The sequence below is a fragment of the Pelobates fuscus genome, chromosome 4 (assembly GCF_036172605.1).
Source record: "Pelobates fuscus isolate aPelFus1 chromosome 4, aPelFus1.pri, whole genome shotgun sequence".
In the NCBI taxonomy this organism is placed as follows: Eukaryota; Metazoa; Chordata; class Amphibia; order Anura; family Pelobatidae; genus Pelobates; species Pelobates fuscus.
In genome coordinates, this window is record NC_086320.1 from 113,551,457 (window position 1) to 113,568,051 (window position 16,595).

The 16,595-nt window shown below is 39.2% G+C and overlaps 1 protein-coding gene across 1 annotated transcript in view; it reads left to right on the forward strand.

Annotated features, from left to right (window-relative positions):
- Positions 1-16,595, forward strand: part of ROCK1 (Rho associated coiled-coil containing protein kinase 1) — a 108,460-nt gene that overhangs the window by 27,908 nt on the left and 63,957 nt on the right. Inside the window, exons 2-3 of the mRNA XM_063451494.1 lie at positions 8,323-8,404; positions 12,045-12,145. Coding sequence (XP_063307564.1) covers positions 8,323-8,404; positions 12,045-12,145 — 183 coding nt within the window. The remainder of the gene's footprint in view (positions 1-8,322; positions 8,405-12,044; positions 12,146-16,595) is intronic.

Consider the following 16,595-nt stretch of genomic DNA (forward strand, 5'->3'; position numbering starts at 1 on the left):
ATGGTGGTTGGAGCTCTCATACTTTCTACATTGTCTTGGTGAGCCCTTTGATTCTGACCATTCCTTCACCATTTTCTTAGTCTATAACAAAATCCTGATGTTTCACGTTATAAACTCTCTCTCTTTCCCCCCTTTCTCACTCAGGACACAAACAAAATGCTTGTCCATGCTCTCATTGTTTCCCTCCTTGATTATTTTAACCCTCTGCTTATTGACCGGTTAGTTCCCAGTTTGCTATTCTGTATGCTGGCTTCCTGTTTAAAGGAACACTATAGTTTCTTTAATACAAACTTATTCCTGACACCATAGTTTAAAAAGTGGCGTTTAGGGGGCCACCCCTCTCTGTTGCCTTTAAAAAAAGTTAAAATCCCCTTATATCCATTGCCTGCCCGGTCTCATTATTCAGATAATTTAGCCCTCTGTTTGGTAAGAAAGAATCTATGCTTGGAGTATTTCTGTAAAATCTTACCTGTCCTCATATATTGATTTTTCTTAACATTTGTCCTGTAACAATGCTTTCATGACTGCACTTATAAGAATAGTTTTCCTGGATATTCTCTATGTTTCTCCTCCTTCAGCCTTGCATTGTAGAGGAAGTGAAATAGCAGGCAAAGAGGCCTTCTCAGAGAAATATTCCTCCCCAGACCTGAATGTCACGTACTATTTTTCTCCCCGTGGAATTTCAGGAATTACATGGATTTCTTTGGACATTTTCCCAGTTATTCAGGGTTATAAATGAATCGAGCAGTCATAGGGGATTGTTTAAGAGGAATGCTGCTAAATATTTGAAGTGTAATTTGTTTTTTTAAGTCCTAAAATGAGAACTTTATGTGGAAATATAATATTCAGTAGTTAGACTGTGCTGAACAAAATGTATTTTTCCCTCACATTTTTTTTTCTTATATTGAGCAATGAGTACTGAAAAAAGTCACAAAGTAGGCAAAGTCTTTATTTAAAATATACACTCAGTTGAGGAAAGGCTAGGAAACATTCAGTTTTCAGTGTTACATAATGAATAGTGGTTGCTTCCACAGTTAAACATTGTCTTGTTCATGTTTAGCTGCATAGTTCAAATATCTTTTGACGTGTGGATGCCTGCTATGGAATTTCATAGATTGAGAGAACCAGGTCTGTGAAAATAAACTCCGCAATAGCTAAAATGAAATGTGTATGCATGTATATAATGTGTGTATATCCATCCATATGTTCCTACTAGCAAGGCCTTAAAAATGACCTGCCATAGCATACTCACCAGGGGTTAATTTGTATTTAACAGGGCTAATTTTTAACGCGTAAATGGCTAGTGGCAAGTGGAAATTATAAGTTTTGTTTGTATGTAAAGCTTAAAATGGTGAGTGAGCAGTTTAGCCACAGGTTAGAGAGTCACCCTTGGGGAGATATAATATATATATATATATATAGAGAGAGATAATTTTGTAGGGGTGGCATGAAAACTAATTTTGAACTGGTTCCACCTCTTGTTACGGGACACACCTTCAAATGATACAAATCTCCATAAACAAACTGCTTGCTAAACTGGACACCTACAATAACAGAATTTGTGAATGAATGATCACCTAACATGCTCTCTTTTGTTGGCTCCCTTGATGTGTTTGCATGGCACGGAGAGAGTAAAAATTGAGAGGAACCATGTTGTAATTTGTTCAAATCATTTTTGCTCTGGTATGGTTGCAAAATAAGATACGTTCTCTCATCTGCAGCCTCTGAATGCCCTCCAATTCTTCCCCAGCCCAGACACTTGTGACTGTCCAATCACAGACCTTCCAATGCAGCTCATCGAGAATTCGAGTGTTCTGGACAATTGTCTGCCTCTTGAGTTTAGCTTCACTGAGCTGAACAACCAGGAAGAGGCAGGACCTGTTGTCCACGTGAAACCCGGGGGATGTAATTTCTTTCTGTTGAAATCTGTACTTTTTTGTAAAATAAAAACAAGGGCACACTCTTTACAAATAAAGTATTTCTGCAAGCTAAAGTGCTTTTAGGGGTCCTGAGTGTTATTTTAAGGTAAGGATGTATTGAAATGGAGGGGACTGTAAAATAGTTGTTACAACTTGAAGGACCACTATAGGCACCTAGACCACTTCAGCTCAATGAAGTGGTCTGAGTGCCACGTCCCGCAGGTTTTAATCCTTCAGATGTAAACATAGCAGTTTCAGAGAAACATGGTTAATCCAGCCTCTAGTGACGGTCTTCCTGACAGCCACTAGAGGTGCTTCTGCGACGCTGAACGCGAAAATCGCATTCAGCGTGCAGAACGTCCATAGGAAAGCAATTTCCGCCTATGAAGTGTTGTTTAAAATGACTTTGGTGAAATACAATCAAGTATTGATTACTCACTTTAAAAGCCATTTAACTGCTCCCTAAACTGTATACTGGATGAATTTATTACTCTATCCGTGTCACATTTTTAAAATTTGTTTCCTCCTTAAGGTGAGTTGCAAAACAGATTGCTAAATACAATAAGGGGTTTATTCATTTTTATTTCAGTTATTACTTGAAGAATAACTAGAAATATGTACACTTTACCTTGTAAATTTTTATCTAGCATGACTATTTTGGCCTAAAGTTTGCTTGTTTGCATGTCACCACAGTGCTGTAGTGAATAAAACTTTGTTTTTGATTATACATAGTTTTTCTTTTATGTAAAAAAATCAGGCTTCCGTACGAATTGGTAATAAACAAAAAATGTTTTTTTCCTTACTACTCTTTACCAGCCATTTGAATATCCAACTGTATGCTCTGTGTGGTGTATGGCCTTTAAAAATAAAATAAAAAATTCACACTAAACTGAACAGGTGAAGAGCACTTGGGATGAGTTTCGAAATGTGGAGCATTCTTTATTTTAATTTTTTCTTTATTTTTGTTTCCCTCTTTCACTTGATTGAGAAGCTAGGTAACCTAGCTAGTAACCATCTACTTCCTAATTGAAGATGATGTGATTAGAGGAGGATCAGAGCTTGGGGAAGATCTGCTAGGCAAATGCATAAAACTTTTTTTTTTTTCTGTTACGCAAGTGATAGTTTAGTGTCTTGTAATGTGTACTCTGGCTTATTCACTCTTTACAGTTTTGAGTTTTTCAGGTTATTTGGTCCTTTGCATTTCCATCACCACACTAGGAAGGAGTGGGATGTCTGTTCCATGAAAGCTTTTCTTGTCAAAGCAACTCAAATATTCATCGTAGAGTTGTGTTGCGGAGATTATAGCTTTTTGTGCTGTTTTTGTTTCTTCCCAGTCCTAAAAGGCTTTGTCTCAGAATGGTTATGACGTGCTCATGTAAAGGTCATTATTTGCATTGTTGCCACATGTATTTAATCTTCACACAGCTAGCATCCTATTCTTGCCTTTTTGATTTTAGCATTTGCAATTATTGAAGCATGGTTAACGAACAGTCAGCCCCTGTAATGTTTTCATATGTACGGGATGCATTGCGTTAAAACTTATTTATACGTTTGTCAGGCTGAATCAGTTTGTATTACTTAAAACAGATAGTGGGCCTCTCTAAGAACCATGACCACTACATCTTATTGTGGGGTGGAGTCTTGAAATGCAGTCCCTCCTCTTTTACATTGTTAACAAATATCAGGTACCTGCCAACACTCAAAGCCTAGCCATCTGCTGCGCGGAAGTTTCACTTCCGCATTAACAATACAAATCTGTCCAAATTTGAATGGCCGTGATGGGCCTGTGTGTGCGAAGGGCGGTTTAGCAGAGTTTTTGCAGCTTTTCATTGCTGTCACAATTAGACTGTAGTTATATTGTTTTGCAGGCTTACTGCAAAGATTATAAATACAAAGAGAAGTCCTGCGCTCACTCCCATCACTCCTGGGCGGCAGCAACGACCACAGTACACATCAGCCACCATACATACAGTAAAAAACAAAGAAAAAGTTACCTGTGCTCCCTCCTGGATCCCTATGTATTTTTAAACAAATGCAGGTAATTTAGTTACTCCAAAGGCCATTGGAAGGAATGCCCGTCTGCCAACGTCAAGTCTGCCATTGGCCATCTTTGCTATCCAATACCTTATTGTGATTCTCATTTTTCCTCCTGTTTGTGTGCATCTTTATTGAGTAGCACTCATTCACTTTCTCTTTTGCAAAGATATTGTATTATAGGACCACAGGCAGGTGTGGGATGTTTTTTGTGTTTTTTTTGTTTGTTTTCCTTTATGAATTTTAGGAAAGTTAATGCTCATTTAAAAAAGTTATAGACATAGGAACAGAGTAAGGTTGCTTTATTTATTTATTTTTTAATAGGAAGTTGTCTATGTATTTATATTTTCATGTGTTTGATATGTTTTGTTAATTATTTTTGTATGTTATTGTTGTAATGTGTAAACATATTTAAGAATGCTTGGTTTATTTCTCTGTGTGTAATGGAGCTATTTGAACAGCTGAAGCCGTAGCTAAGCAATGCTTCATTTGCACTCTGACAAATGGTTTAACAAGAGAGGTTTATTTAAATGAGATCCAAAGATTGAGATGGCTTTAAAGTTGCTTAAGGAATTGTTACAGTACAAATACTGATTGTGCTATTTGACTAACTTTGCAGTTCCTGGTCGAACCGGAAGCATTGTTCTTTTGGTTGCAACTATGGACAACAAATGCAGTCAGTTACAGATTCAGTCAGCTGGAAAGGTTTACCAGTGAAGCAATATATTTTCCATATAAAGCTAAACAAAAGAAAATCCTTTTTAGTTCCTTCTATAAATGGATTGTTTGAAAAACGTTTCACTTGAAAAGCCAGTATTGCCTTTTAAGATTGCTGTAAACAGGAAAATGTGCACAATAACACTGCAACCGTCAATGCAATTTTGGAGATTAAAATTAGCTTAACAATTTTGTATTCTATCCTGAAATATTTAATTATCTTCAGTCTAACATTGGGAGGCTGTATGTGTGCTTATAGTTTCTTGCTGTTGTGCTGAAATGTTTTACTGGGACTCCAGGCCAGTGCTTGCCGATTAAGTATATTTTAGTGCTGCCCATCTACATTATCTCTCTCTTGCTTGAAATGTGCTGTACATGTTATGACTTACATTTCTGGGAGTTGCACTTAATCTGATGGCTTTCTTTAGTAAATAAATGCAAATTTAAAATGAACATGTCATGACTCCCATCACTCTCCGATCAAGCATTACCATGCTAGGTCTGCTCTCATTGTCTTCGATTTGCCCTACTGGTGTACGTACCCCAAGCTAGGCAAATCTCCTCTGTGAAACGGATTATACTTCCTAGCCAGCGCAAATAGAATTGTCTAGGGAGTTACCATACAGCTGCAGTGTGAGCGTTGCAGTGTTTGCTATGCTTGGAAACCAGAAGGACTGCCTGTGAAAGGTATTTTTTTTTTTTTTTGCGCTCTTCCTATCAGTATTATTTGGCATAGTCTATGCTGAATACATTGACCGGTGTTCTATCAAAAAACCCTACCCCGTGAAAATTCCCTACCCTCGTCACTTCCGGTGACGCAGCCGCACCGGAAGTGACCTTCATCCAATGGAGGAGGAGGGTGTGCGCCGCCGCGCAAGCGCACACCAACTAGGTAGGGATTTTTCACGGGGTAGGGGAAATGAATGCAACAGTGCGCACGCGCGGCAAAGTACTCCCGTCGGAGGTACAGCGCGCGTGCGCACGAGTTGCAAGGGAGCGCTTCACAAACCGCGCGTGCGCAGTATAGGGGTAGGGAATTTTGATGGCTATTAGCCCTGTGAAATCTCCCTACCCCTATACTGCGCATGCGGTCTCATCATCAGATTAAAGCCTCTCCCTGCTCCCAACACTCTCAGCCATCCAAGATTTAGGGTGAAGTATGGTGGGACGGTGGGTGTTTATGTGCATCATATTGGGGGGTCTGTGCAGACCCCCAATTCTGCACAGACCCCCCCAATATAATGCTCATAAACACCCACCGTCCCACCATACTTCACCCTCAATCTTGGATGGCTGAGAGTGTTGGGAGCAGGGAGAGGCTTTAATCCGACGATCAGAGTTCGCGCATGCGCAGTATAGGGGTAGGGAGATTTCACAGGGCTAATAGCCATCAAAATTCCCTACCCCTATACTGCGCACGCGCGAACTCTGATCGTCGGATTAAAGCCTCTCTCCCTTGCCACTAGTGCGCACACGCTGTACCTCCGACGGGAGTACTTTGCCGCGCGTGCGCACTGTGGCGTTAATTTCCCCTACCCCGTGAAAAATCCCTACCTAGCCTAGTTGTTGTGCGCGGCGGCGCACACCCTCCTCCTCCATTGGATGAGGGTCACTTCCGGTGCGGCTGCGTCACCGGAAGTGACGAGGGTAGGGAATTTTCATGGGGTAGGGTTTTTTGATAGAACACCGGTTGAAGACAGACATTTTTGAAGTAGGGTTTTCCCCAATCTATACTTTTGCTAGAACATCTGTTAACACAATGTAGAGCAAGAATTGTCCGCTCTGCACTAGTTATAAATGTCATTACCCTTTAACTACAACTCCAAGAAAACCTTTTGCTGTCCATGTATGGCACTATTTGTGCGATAAATGAGTTCTTTAGGAAGTGAACGGAGAATCCTTCACTTCCTAGCTTGAGGAGAGCAGAATTCAGATACTACACAACTGCAGCAGTAGGAACTTCAAATGTGAATTCGTTATATCTTACCTTTTTAGAAATCTGCTGCAGAAAATGTCCTGTTTTGCTTGTTTAATCTGTTAATGATATATGAATATATCCGCAAGCCCTGCCAGGAATTTCAATGGACCATTTCTGGGAGCCCCACAACCAGTGCTCTGAGTCAGTAAATACTGGGACCACAAGGCCTCAACACAAACATTCACAATTTCTCCACACACAACACTCGGACACCACACGCAATACAGCTGCTGCTCCCATTCACATAACCAAGTCCAAGAGTGTAGGAGGCCTCAAACTGACATTCTGGTTAGAGCCATGGTCACTGTTAATCTGGTTCTCTTGCTTGGTGTCGCCATCACACCGAGTTAGTGAGTATTACTTTAACACCCACAGCTTCCTCGTCATTTAGTTCTAGTGTATTGGCATCAAAACCCAGTTCCTATGTATTCATTTTGCAAAGCAGTAGACAGACTCACCAGAGTAATGATCAAAGTGACTCTATTTTTCTGTACTGTTGTTAGTTTTAGGTAGCTACCCTAAGCAGAATCCATGATGAGAACTGACAGATGAGGCGATGGATAATCTTCATATTTAATTTAATTTAACATTTATTTAACACAATTTGTAGATACAATTTCCTGTCCCTTAAAGGGACACTATAGTCACCAGAACAACTACAGCTTATCGTATTTGTTCTAGTGAGTAGAATCATTACCTTCAGGCTTTTTGCAGTAAGCAATGTCTTTTTAAAATGCAGTGTTTATATTACAGCCTATGGGTAACTCCCCATGCCACTCCTCAATGTCTCACCCCCAGTGTGTCTCATTCAGTGTCTCCACCCTCTGCATGCAGACACTGAATTGATATTGATTTAATACATCTGTATGAGGAGATGCTGATTGTTCAGGGCTGTGTTTGACTTGTACTGTCTCTACCTCCGATCTGCTTCCTTGAGTCTCAGCCAATCCTATGGTAAAGCATTGTGATTGGCTCAGAACAATGCTTCTGATGATGCCAGCAGGCAGATCAGAGGCAGCAGCTGCAGACTTTAATTCAAGTAATATTTTAATGTATGTAGGGAGAGGAAGGAGGGTGCAGGGGGATCAATGGTATAGGGTCATGAATACATGTTTGTGTTCCTGACCCTATAGTGTTCCTTTAAAGTTCAATTATATACAGTCCTAAGCAGTGATAATGCAAAATCTGCAAAAATATTCCAGAGAAACCTGTCAAAACAACTGAACCAGGATATTTAGTTTTTGTTTGCATATATGATTATTTTATGATTGCAGCAATCATGACCATGAATTGGGGTTCCCTCTAACATATGTCAACTTGAACAGATTTTGGAATGTTCCTGTTTCTTCCACCCATCCATACTTGTGACTAGTATGTGCAAGAGTAAAAGCATTATACGATAATACAACATGTACCTATTTAGGTATACATTAAGTCTTTGAAATTTTAAAAGTGTAGATTTTAGCTCTGCAAATTGGGGATGGACCAAATGCAGAGTATAACAAAAAAATAGTATTATTGGTTCGTATGGAGTACTTTTAAAATATGTTAAGCGATTTTTACTTATTATACCTCGATGGATACTTTGTTTTGAAAACCTGATTTTTATTAAGGATCATGTTGCAATGTGCTTGGATCGTGGTATATTCCACTTACATATTTTTCTCTTTTCAGGATGGATTGGATGCCATGGTGTATGATTTAGATTTTCCAGCCATGAGAAAAAATAAGAACATCGATAACTTTTTAAACCGATGTAAGTATTTTATTACTACTTTACAAGCAAACAAACTGTTCATTGGTAAATGGAAATTTTCTTATGGGAGAACTGCAAATGTTCCATAGCAAAACTAAAGAAATCTCACTTTTGTTGAGTTTGTCATGGCTCAGGCAGTGGTTTGTATGGCAGTAAGCCTGTCAGATAAGAATTGCTAAAGGTGTGGTGGCTTCTGAGTAACCCATACAGTACCTGGGTAAATACAGATAAACTATTGCTTCTGCAGATGGCAGGTAATTTTAGCAGGAGTGAGTTTCTAGAACTTTTCACACAACTAATGTGGTGTGTCATGTATGTTCTTTTGGAGACCAGTTCTCCCCTCCCCCCCCCCCCCCCAATTCAAATTTACAACAGATCTACACATATAAAGTTTATATATATATTTTCTGTCCTTTCAAACCTGCAATGAAAAACCTTGCATTTATATAGAATCTGCAATTTTTGTACTGCAGGGTTAAAGCGGCACTGTCATGCTGAACTTGCCTTTCATAGTTACATAGTTACATAGTTAAATAGTTACATAGCTGGAAAGAGACTTGCGTCCATCAAGTTCAGCCTTCCTCACATTTGTTTTTTTGCTGTTGATCCAAAAGAAGGCAAAAAAACCCAGTTTGAAGCACAATTTTGCAACAAGCTAGGAAAATAATTCCTTCTTGACCCCAGAATGGCAGTCAGATTTATCCTTGGATCAAGCAGTTATTACCCTACATTGAAAGATTATATCCTTGAATATTCTGTTTTTGCAAGTATGCTTCTAGTAGCTGTTTGAACATCTGTATGGACTCTGATAAAACCACTTCTTCAGGCAGAGAATTCCACATCCTGATTGTTCTTACAGTAAAAAAACAACTTTCCTTTGCCTTAGACGAAATCTTCTTTCTTCCAGTCTAAACGCATGGCCTCGTGTCCTATGTAAAGTCCAGTTTGTGAATAGATTTCCACACAATGGTTTGTATATCCCCTCTCAGGCGAAGTTTTTCTAAACTAAATAGGTTTAAATTTGTTAACCGTTCTTCATAGCTGACCTGTTCCATTCCTTTTATTAATTTTGTAGCCCGCCTCTGCACTTTTTCTAGTGCCATAATATCCTTCTTTAGAACAGGTGCCCAAAATTGCACAGCATATTCAATATGTGGTCTTACCAGTGATTTATAAAGAGGCAAAATTATAATCTCGTCCCGAGAATGAATGCCCTTTTTCATGCATGACAATACCTTACTGGCCTTGGCCACTGCTGATTGACATTGCACATTGTTGCATAGTTTGTTGTCTATAACAAGTCCCAAGTCCTTTTTGTGTGTTGTTATCCCTAATTCGCTTCCATTAAGGGTATACGTTGCTTGTGTATTCTTTACGCCGAAGTGCATAACTTTGAATTTTTCAACATTTAATTTAATCTGCCATTTGAGTGCCCAGTCCCCCAGTCTATCTAAATCCCTCTGCAGCAAAGTAATATCTTCCCCAATTGCTTCCTCTTCTCTTCCTCTCTCAGAATCTGTTCTTATTGTTTTCCTGTCTGATCTAGTTTTCTTTAAAACAAAAGATAAAGTATGGACTCCTTTTGTCTTATGTACTGTGCTTGACCTTCTTTGACCATAGCACCCCCCCCCCCCCTCCCCCCCATAACATTGCCACCAACCTAGCACCAAGTAATGTAGGGGAGGGCCCCTGATAAGAAACAGTTGGAGTAGAGCAAGTATAGATATAAAAGTAAGTAGGTTGGATGGATGGACCCTATCCGAAGAGGCAGAGCCCCCACCTTTCCACAGGCTGCTCACTCTTTAGTAGACATGCCCCTACTCGTAGCATAGTGAGTAGGGGCATTGAAGAGATTTTAACCTCCTCTTATTCTAATGTGGGGGTCATAGTGTAAGGGATTGTATGGGGTGGGGGGAGGATTAAGAAGTGGCAATGAGCATATCTTCTATTTTGAAATATTATAAGGATAGAGCTGCAAGCCAGTAGCTCCCTATTTGTAAACTTAATCTTTTTTTTTTACACAGCTTTCCCAAGTACAATTGAACATAGGCTTGTCATGCATATAAATTAAGACTGAGAAACAGTGTAAATCTTTCCATGCTGTCCTCTGCAGCTGTATTAAATCCTTTTATTAGGTAACTTCTCCTCCATCATGCCTACAATACTCCCACTGAACTATTTCCATATTAAAGGGATACTGTAGTGCCAGGATTACAAAGTTGTATTCCTGGCACTGTATCTCCCTCTGCCTCCCCTTTCCCTTGCGCCCCCCTCCCTTGTAAATCAAGGGTTAAAAACCCTTTATTTACTTATATTTTCCCATTGGCGTCGCTCCGCTCACTCCTCTGCCCCGTGACGAGTGGGGTCTAATGTGCCCGCATGACACCTCCCCATAGGAAAGCATTGAATCCGTGGGAAAGAAATCTGATGCTTGAGGTTCTCTCATGACAGCCTACCTCTCCGTGGTCCAATCTTAATTTTTTGTTTTGTTTTTGAAATTGGTAAAATTTGATTGGAAGGAGGTGGGTAGTGTGCACAGATGCATGAAAGGGACACTGAAGCTCATTATTATGCACAGAATTGATATTGGGCTGCCTGGAACAAACTTCCTGGCTGCCTAGGTCACATGTGCCGGAGTGCAAATAGCCCCAGGACAAAAATACAAATAAATTGATGTGCAGAATTTCAAGCAGAAACTCTGCATATACAAATCCTTGTGACCAGGATTACTTCTAAAAATATAAGTGGTTATGAAGATTGAAGTGGTCATGATGATTGAACAGCCACAAATATCGTGTTTTGCAGTGGCTATTTCGTTGGTGTTAAAGGTACGGGGATACGTGAATATAATATTACAAGTTCTTCTACTCGAATTGTATTACTTGTTTAAGTAATAAGTCCCTTTTGTGCCCCACCTAGCTCTTCTAATAAGTTTATATTCCTAGTAGCAAGACATTATAAATAAATACATTTTAATTTCTGTAATTTTAAAGAACTGCTGCTAACGCGGCTGAAAGCAGTTGAATTGCAAAGTGGGTGTTAATCATTAGGCCTTTTGAAACATTGTTTGCTAAAATTATTGCAAATCGCCATGCTTAAAAAGATCTCTAAGCGTTTCTATTTTTCGATGCTCTGTTATGGTGTAATTGACTGAAAGGGGCCTTTGTTATGGGCGGACTGAGACACTCGATTAAGCTCTTTCAAATCAGATAAGTGGCATATTTTTCAAAAGAAATAAAACATGAATACTGACATTGACATTTCATTAGGAACTGGTGTTTCGGTTTAATAGTTGTTCTCTGTTTGTAGAACACTAGCATTTTGAACTCTTTCCATGCAATCTCATACCAATGTTGACCCGGTGGATTAAAATAGCCTTTTTTTCATCCATGACCAAATTTGGAGCTGGAATATATGCCCACTGGGAATTTGTAAATTATTCTAGTTTATAGAGTGACAGGTTTATATAAATAATTACAGTTATTCCCACTGCGTGTTTTAAATTAAAATATAGTTTTGAAAAGCTTACTGCAGATTTTTACATGTAATGCTGAAATGACTTTGTTTGTAGACATGATTTTCGTAACTAATTCCTGAAAGGTAAGCTACCACATTAAACCTCATTTTTATTTTTATGTAGATAAAGACACGATTAGTAAAATTCGAGATCTACGAATGAAGGCGGAAGATTATGAAGTAGTAAAAGTTATTGGCAGAGGAGCATTTGGTGAAGTTCAGCTGGTATGTTCTATTATTGTGCATGGAAACGTCTATTTATTCTTATGTTTTCAGTTTGACCCAGAAACTATGGGGGTTTTTGTATAAAATGTTCTATGTTTAATTTCATGTTTGTTGTGCTGTTTTTTTGGTTTTTTTTTTTTTGCCTCCCTCCTCCTTCTGTGATACCCTAAAATTATCCATATTTTCACCACTTTATTGCTCTTGGTTTTCCTCCCCCTCACCTCGTTTGCTTGTTGCTGTTATCATTGATTACACTACAAAAGGAAGAAGACATGAATTACATTACAAGTAAAAGAAGGCAAACTGGCTGTTCAAATGATTTTTGAAAAAATAAATAAATAAATAAATATATATATATATATATATTTTTTTATTATTATTATTTTTTTATTAATACACTGTTTACCTGTCACAGACAATACAGTGACTGACATCAATTTGGTATATGAAAGAGGAGGCACATTTGCACTTTTGCTTTTCTTTTTTTAACTAGATATGTATATATAGAATAACACGGAAATAGGAGTAGGTGATGTATAGAGTCCCACAAGGGCAAACTAACATCAGGAGAGCTCCACTGTGTAAGAAATGAGGAAGGGGGCCCTACATTTAATCAATCTAAGGATAAAAAGGGGATATGCAAACAAAAAGTATTACTTGGGAAAAAAGGGGAGATCTACTAAACGGTGCCCAGGGGATCAATTGTCTGGAGTACTAACTAGCATCTAAGTTCCTTTCCCCTAGTGTTCGACTGACGGGAAGGTAGTGTAAACGAGGTTAGGGACAGAGAAAAGGCACCGGGTCCCCAGAGAACAAGGGACAGGTAATGTGGTCTAAACCTATACATACACACACATAAATATTTTTTTTTTTAATTGTCAAACCATTCTTAACAGGCTCAAGTATTTGAGGTGCTATTTCTAGCGCTTGTCTGGTGTAGATATGGATGCTAGTACTTCCCAAACTAGAATCTCTTTTCTTCAGCTGTAAACAATTGTGTAGTAAAGCAGCGCCTTCAGATTGTCCTCAAATCAGTATAATGGTAGAACAGTATTGTATATAAGAAGAAGAAAAAAAACGGAATATAGTGGTATTAGCAACTAATGGCTTGGAATAAGAAGAAAATCACGTACAATTTTCTGGAGTTTAAAATCCGCTCCAGATGTGTGCGTCTGGGTGGTACAATCCCTGCCTGTTGATGTGTTGCTGGGCTTGGTCCTTTATAGATAGATGTTCCAGACTGAAGGTGATGTGTAGTTCCAAGCGTTTGCAAGTATTTTTCTCCAATATACTGTATTGTGGCTGTGCCAAATCGCACGTATATATACAGGGAGTGCAGAATTATTAGGCAAGTTGTATTTTTGAGGATTAATTTTATTATTGAACAACAACCATGTTCTCAATGAACCCAAAAAACTAATTAATATCAAAGCTGAATATTTTTGGAAGTAGTTTTTAGTTTGTTTTTAGTTATAGCTATTTTAGGGGGATATCTGTGTGTGCAGGTGACTATTACTGTGCATAATTATTAGGCAACTTAACAAAAAACAAATATATACCCATTTCAATTATTTATTTTTACCAGTGAAACCAATATAACATCTCAACATTCACAAATATACATTTCTGACATTCAAAAATAAAACAAAAACAAATCAGTGACCAATATAGCCACCTTTCTTTGCAAGGACACTCAAAAGCCTGCCATCCATGGATTCTGTCAGTGTTTTGATCTGTTCACCATCAATATTGCGTGCAGCAGCAACCACAGCCTCCCAGACACTGTTCAGAGAGGTGTACTGTTTTCCCTCCTTGTAAATCTCACATTTGATGATGGACCACAGGTTCTCAATGGGGTTCAGATCAGGTGAACAAGGAGGCCATGTCATTAGATTTTCTTCTTTTATACCCTTTCTTGCCAGCAACGCTGTGGAGTACTTGGACGCGTGTGATGGAGCATTGTCCTGCATGAAAATCACGTTTTTCTTGAAGGATGCAGACTTCTTCCTGTACCACTGCTTGAAGAAGGTGTCTTCCAGAAACTGGCAGTAGGACTGGGAGTTGAGCTTGACTCCATCCTCAACCCGAAAAGGCCCCACAAGCTCCTCTTTGATGATACCAGCCCAAACCAGTACTCCACCTCCACCTTGCTGGCGTCTGAGTCGGACTGGAGCTCTCTGCCCTTTACCAATCCAGCCACGGGCCCATCCATCTGGCCCATCAAGACTCACTCTCATTTCATCAGTCCATAAAACCTTAGAAAAATCAGTCTTGAGATATTTCTTGGCCCAGTCTTGATGTTTCAGCTTGTGTGTCTTGTTCAGTGGTGGTCGTCTTTCAGCCTTTCTTACCTTGGCCATGTCTCTGAGTATTGCACACCTTGTGCTTTTGGGCACTCCAGTGATGTTGCAGCTCTGAAATATGGCCAAACTGGTGGCAAGTGGCAGCTGCACGCTTGACTTTTCTCAGTTCATGGGCAGTTATTTTGCGCCTTGGTTTTTCCACCCGCTTCTTGCGACCCTGTTGACTATTTTGAATGAAACGCTTGATTGTTCGATGATCACGCTTCAGAAGCTTTGCAATTTTAAGAGTGCTGCATCCCTCTGCAAGATATCTCACTATTTTTGACTTTTCTGAGCCTGTCAAGTCCTTCTTTTGACCCATTTTGCCAAAGGAAAGGAAGTTGCCTAATAATTAGGCACACCTGATATAGGGTGTTGATGTCATTAGACCACACCCCTTCTCATTACAGAGATGCACATCACCTAATATGCTTAATTGGTAGTAGGCTTTCGAGCCTATACAGCTTGGAGTAAGACAACATGCATAAAGAGGATGATGTGGTCAAAATACTCATTTGCCTAATAATTCTGCACTGCCTGTGTGTGTGTGTGTGTGTGTATATATGTGTGTGTGTGTGTGTGTGTGTGTGTGTGTGTGTATATGAAATAAAAACAATATAGTGCTCACTGTTAAACAGGAATAAAAATAAGTAAAAGGAGGTATACCCCATAAGGAGAGCAGAAGGAACACTGCTCAATCCTACACAGTCATGGGTGTTGTATTCACCACCAAGGAAATAAGTGTGAATCCTCCAGATAAAGTCTTCACGGATAAGATCAGGAAGGTCCAAGGTGCATAAAAAAAGTTTTTTATATAAGACAAAAACTATAAAACCAATATAGAGCATAAAAACACGAACATGTTTCACCAGAATGTGTTTTCTTTGAGTGAGGCATCCTAGAACAGTACCATGGTTGAATTAACTGAGCTCTTCAGAACAACCTTCTCCCCTCACAAATGTTTGTAAATGCAGACTGCATGGCTAGCTGCTTGATTTTATACACTTGTGGCAATGGGTCTAGTGGAAACACCTGAGTTCAATAATGAACCCTTTAAGGACGGCGGGCGTGCAATGCCGTCCATTTTAGGGTGTCTTTAAATGCCTGCAGGCGGCATAGAACTTCCCCCAACGTCCTTATTACTTACCTAATTGTCGCCGTTGGAACTGAAACATTGACTGTTACACTTTTTAGTAAAAGAAGTTCCTAAGAAAGCTACCTGGTAGTGCTGATTTTTTTCTTTCATACATTTAGTGTAATCAAGCACCGGGTCAAATAACTGTAAGTAGGCGTGAAAGTCTCTCTCTCTGCAAATTTGTTTATTTTTAAAAAAAAAATTTTTAGTCCCCCCTCCGTGCTTCTTACCTGACAGGGATGGGCGATATGGCATTCCCTGGGGGGCTGAACACACTCTTACTTTCCCTTCAGCTCCCCTGTCTAACTCTCGCGGCCTGTGTGCCCCAAGGAGCGTTGCCATGGTCACCGCCGTGGGCCCCCCAGGACCCTGCTCTGCAATATCTGTATCTTTATTGGCTGATACCAATATTGCTGAAAATATAGAATACAGACCGATAATCGGTCGGCCCCTAATATATATTATTGTAGAAAGATAGATATTTCAAAATACAACATGCGCGGAGTTGATCACTTGAAGCTTTCATTTTAGCAGCAAAGGGGTTTTACATGTTGTCCTGACATAATTATTTTTGGGACTACATATTCCCTTTAAATTGAACTATGCAAGGCAATTTCTTTTTTGGGAAGAGAAATTTGTTTATTTTATATTTGTTTTCTTTTGATACTTATTGAATTTCAAATAATATCACATTACACCTTCATTCGTACAGGATATTTCACCATAATTTCAAAATGACAGCCAACGCACAGTATGGTGCACACAATAGTATACAATATCAGTGTTACAAGATTAATCAAGATTAATCTTTCCCAAATAATCAGTTCAGTCAGTGATTTCCAATGTTTAAATACGTATTGCATAATTACTAAAACAAAACTGAACAGGCAGTCACAGCTTCTTAGTAATTGCTTAGATTCAGCGAATAAACACTCATCGTATAGAGATTACTAGAAAAGGGGATACGGCAATG